At 31.4% G+C, this 5,308-nt stretch overlaps 1 protein-coding gene across 1 annotated transcript; it reads left to right on the forward strand.

Moving 5' to 3' along the window:
• On the forward strand, positions 1–1,839 carry LOC100260417 (phospholipase A1-Igamma3, chloroplastic). The gene has a single exon (XM_002285331.4). The coding sequence runs from the start codon at positions 251–253 to the stop codon at positions 1,757–1,759; it is 1,509 nt and encodes a 502-aa protein (XP_002285367.1). The 5' UTR covers positions 1–250; the 3' UTR covers positions 1,760–1,839.
• The last annotated feature ends 3,469 nt before the right edge of the window (positions 1,840–5,308 follow it).

Here is a 5,308-nt window from a genome sequence, read left to right on the forward strand (position 1 = left end):
TCCACCAGTCTCCCTGTATTCTGATTAAAACACACATTTACACCTCTCTTTTGCCTAAGTACTACTCAACCACTCGATCCACTTACTGCACCACTAATCTCTCTCTCTCTCTCTCTCAACTCATTTTCAATAGCAGTTTCTAGCTCTTTCTCGCTGATATCATCATCCTTTTTTCTCTCTCTGTCTCTTCACCAATAAAGCGCGTCTTTATCCCACCAAAATAAAAAAAAAGGGAGGAAGATAGCCTTCCATGGCTTCCCTACTTCAAACTCTCAATAACCCAACGTACACCTCCCCCTCGGCTTCTCTATCAGTCTTCCGAAGATGGAACCGCAACTCCATCAGAGTTCTCACAATTCCAAACAAACCCTTTTCCCCAAAGCCTACAACACTGATCAAATGCTCTTCGGTTTCAAGCCTAACCCCCAGGCTGGATCATGAACCAGCGCGAGAACTCAAACAAGAGGACAAGCCACTTCGAGATGTTTGGGAGGAAATTCAAGGGTGTAACAACTGGGAAGGCCTATTAGACCCCATGAACCCTAATCTCCGGAAAGAGATCATCCGATATGGCGAATTTGCGCAGGCCTGCTACGACTCCTTCGACTTCGATCCTCACTCAAAATACTGCGGAACCTGCAAGTACCAAGGTGCCCATTTCTTCCAAAAATTGGACATGGCTGATAGAGGGTACCAAATCAGCAGATATCTCTACGCAACCTCCAACATCAACCTCCCAAACTTCTTCCAGAAATCAAAGATGAGCAGTGTGTGGAGCCCCCACGCAAACTGGATGGGCTACATCGCAGTTACAACAGATGAAAAAGAGATCAAAAGATTAGGCCGGCGTGACATAATAATCGCATGGAGGGGCACCGTCACATACCTCGAATGGATACACGACCTTAAGGACATCCTCTGTCCGGCCCATTTCAGAGACGATCCCAACATCAAAATCGAGTCCGGGTTCTACGATTTGTACACCAAGAAAGAGAACAACTGCAAATTCTGCTCATTCTCGGCTAGAGAACAAGTGCTCGCTGAAATCAAGAGGCTGGTCGAGAGGTACAAGGACGAAGAAATCAGCATAACGATCACTGGGCACAGCCTTGGCGCAGCCTTGGCTTTGTTGAGCGCTTATGACATAGCTGAAATGAACCTGAACGTAAGGAACAAATCAAGGATCCCAATTTCAGTCTTTTCCTTTTCAGGACCTCGAGTGGGCAATCTCAAGTTCAAGGAGAGGTGTGATGAGCTGGGAGTGAAGGTCCTGAGAGTGATAAATGTCCATGATAAAGTCCCCACAGTGCCTGGAATCATCACAAACGAGAAGTTCCAATACCAAAAGTACATAGAGGAGACGATCTCCTTTCCCTGGAGCTATGCTCATGTAGGTGTGGAACTGGCATTAGACCACACCCACTCTCCATTTCTGAAGCCCACAAATGACCTTGGTTGTGCGCATAACCTTGAAGCCCATCTGCATTTGGTCGACGGCTACCACGGGAAAGACCGGAAATTCAGCCTGGCGACGAAGCGGGATATCGCACTGGTGAACAAGAGCTGTGACTTCCTGAGGAGCGAGTACGGAGTGCCGGGAAATTGGCGTCAAGATGAGAATAAAGGGATGGTGAGGGCCAGCGACGGCCGGTGGGTTCTGCCAGAGAGGCCTAGGATGGAGGCCCACCCTCCGGACACGGCCCACCACCTTGAACAGGTGCTCAAACTTAGTAGGTCTACGTTGGAAGCCAGTTCATAATTTGGTTGTAATTAAATTGTTGATTATGTTGAAGTTAGTAAATTCATATATACAATTTTAGCAAGACCCATTTCCAATTACTTTTGCTTTTTTTAAAAGCATCACTCCTCTCAAGCCCACAAAAAAATAAAAATAAAAATCAAACAGAATCTTATTCTTATAAATAATTGGAAATTATCGTTAAAAACTAATATTTAATAACTTTTTTTTAGAAAGCATTCTAAAATAAAACCTTAAAACCTTTATGTTCTCAAAAAATCCAATCCAGTCCTAGTGTTTGTGTTATCATCCTAGGGCCCTTGTGTTATGGGGCAAGAGGTGCCACAACATTGTTGGTAGGGCCAATTGTTGCTTCTTTTTTCTCATATACTTAGAGAGTGGAGATAATTAATTATACCAAAAGGAAAAAAACACTTCCACTATGTTTAGAAAGATGTACTATTAATATTCCATATATAGCTACCACAATGAATGATGTTAATTTTAGGATCCATTTTCCCTTTTATTTCATTTACTTTGTTTTTTGTCACTACTTTCACACTTTTTTTTTTCCATCCATGATATTTATCTTACAATGTATTGAATTCTACACACAAATTTTCACGAAAGTCCTACAAAATTAATAAAAAAAAATAGAAAAAAATAATGGCAAACAAAAATTTATTAAAATCAATAAATTATGAGGTACAATCTTTGTAGTAATTTTTTTTATATAAAAAAATATATTCATTTAATTCTTTTATTTTGATCACAACTCGAACGGCAACAAAATTGTTTTCTTAGACTTGAAGATCAATTGAGGTAGAGTGGTCTTTTCCCAAATGAACTTATTAAATTGGGAAGAATGTCCTTCTACTCTATACCAAACTTGCTGGAAGATTTTATGAAGCTCATTTTCTTTTTGTGAAGTTTATTTTCTCGTATGAAGACACTTCATGGATATCATTTTCTTGATTTGAATTTTTTATTTTTTTTATTTTTTTATTTTATCTCTTTTGAATTTTCTCTTCTTCAAAGAAGTCACCTCTATTTATAGGTGAAAATAGAGAATTGGATTTTGAATTCCCAATATTTCATTGTTTGATTAAGGTATTTAGTTCCTTAATTTTAACAACTTTTTTTTTTTCTTTCCCAAGGTTTAGCAACAAATAATAATAATAATATATTTTTATTATTATTAATATAAATTTTTAATTGGAAATTAGTTTCTTTTTTTAGAAACTTATTCAAAAGAGAACACTTTTTTCAAGACCAAATTTAATGATGATTTAATCCACTATTTTTTTTAAAAAAATTCTTTTTATGTCTACACATATAATTCTCAATTCATTTTCTAATAAGTTAACCTTTTAAAGTAATTAGTAATTTAATTAAAGAATTCATAGCTAGCCTATCTTTTTTTTTCTTTTTTTCTTTTTTCCTTTTTTTTTTTTAATTGCAAACCCGCTCCTTTTAGATCAATGGCTTAGATTTTCAATCCATCAGCTAGATTTGTACCTATGATTAGATGTGTACCCCTTTTAATCAAATTCATATAACTCATTTTTCTCTTTATCTTGCAATTTTCCTGTTATTTAACAGCATATTGGAAGATTTACTATTAAACAAGAAACAAGCAATCATTATTTTTGAAATATTTGAATTATAATTGATTTTTTATTAATTATGAGTTTATTATTTTGTTAGCTCATTTTATTTAATATAATTTTAATTGATTGTTAATTGAATTATAGTCTGTTTGACAATGATTTTAGAAAACATTTTTAACTTAAAATGTGTTTTTTTAAATAAATAAAAAACAAAATTAGATATTTGATGAATTTAGGAACTACTTTTAAAATTTTGAAAAATCATTTATAATCTTATAAACACTTTGAGAGAACATACTTCGAGTAGAAATACTGTTAAATGCACTTTTAGATCATGATTTAAAAAAATATTTTAATGTAGATCATTTAAATTGGAAATTAAATTTGAATTACTTGTATATTTGTAATTTTATAATATAGCAAATTTGTTGGTACCTAATATGCAATTTTAATTACTTGTAAGTTGTAATTTGACCATAATATAATTTTAGAATATGTAATTACTTGTAATTTCATAATGTAATATATATAAATTAAAGGACTTGCAATCTACATTTTTATAAATTTTGTTTAAGGATCAAGTAAAATTATGGGTCTATTTGGTAACGGTTTTTGAAAACAATTCCAAAAATAGGTTTTGAAAATTGTTCTTTGATTTTTATAGAACAAAAATTTATTTGAAAACTTAAAATATTTTTAACTTGTTTTTAATATTTTAAAATATGTTTTAAAAATAATTTCTATATATAGTGTTTTATTTTTAATTATTTTACATGTAACATGTATAATTATTTCTTAAAATAGTTATTAAAAAATAAATAAAAATAACTAAAAGATGTTCTTTAAAAATACCATGTTTTCTATTTTTAATAACAAAAAACAGAAAACGGTTTTCTTGTTGATAAAATTGTTTTTTGTTATAAGAATAAAAAACTATTCTCAAAAACAGTTTACAAATTGACTCTATATAATTTAGTTTGTAAAAATTGATTTAGAACATATTTGATGGTGATTTTAAGAAGTATTTATAACTTTTTAAATACTTAAAAAAAATTATTATTCAAATATTAAAAAAGTTAGAAACATTTTTTTTAAATTACTAATAAACGCACTCTTAGTATTTTTTATTTTTTAAATTATAAATATTAAACTTGAATTACATGTATATTCCTAATTTCATAATGTGTCACTCTATTTTATGTTATATGTACGTATGGAACTATTTTTATCCACTTGAGGAAAACAAGAATAGCCTAATATGTTCTTTTTGTAGTCAAGTTACCCATATAATTCAAGCATTTATCCCATACCGCCCCACAGTCCAACATAAGAAAGTGTCCAAACCTCTCAAAGTTAAAGGTTGAAATATAGGATCTAAATTGTCAAAAAAGTGGGCCAAGCAAAAAAATAAAAAAATAAAAAAAGAAAAAGAAAAAGAAAAAAAATAGTTATGATAGAGCATATTAGAATTGAATTGTGGGAAATCTAGAGGTCAAAGGCATGTTGATATGAACACCTTTAATTGCACCATTGACTCCTTTGGTCAATAAATTCTTTATTTATAAGAGTGTTTCTCTAAATTAGGCATCTTCACATCATTTCAAAAATGATTTTAGGAGTACAACAAATAGGTAAACTTACTATTATTAGTTTTTAGTAATTCTCATTTCTCTTTTATTAAATATGACTATATTAATGTCATACCCAAATGAGATAAAGTATAAATATTTGTCGATAAAGTACAAAGGCATGAAATAATATGTTGATGCCCAAAGGGAAAACTAGAAAACCTATATATGGATACATTATAATATACAATGGAGGAATAAGTGTTATTGTATTTAAGTATTATATATCAAATTTGATGGTGTATTTTGATGACATCGGTATTTTGAAAGAAGTTGACACAATATATGTGGTTTATAGTATTACCGACAATAGTACCACATTCATGAAAATT

This window comes from Vitis vinifera, chromosome 6, assembly GCF_030704535.1.
Source record: "Vitis vinifera cultivar Pinot Noir 40024 chromosome 6, ASM3070453v1".
NCBI classification, from domain to species: Eukaryota; Viridiplantae; Streptophyta; class Magnoliopsida; order Vitales; family Vitaceae; genus Vitis; species Vitis vinifera.

Bases quoted from the DNA above. Each gene is read 5' to 3' on its own strand.
- LOC100260417 (XM_002285331.4), top strand. From the start codon at position 251: ATGGCTTCCCTACTTCAAACTCTCAATAACCCAACGTACACCTCCCCC.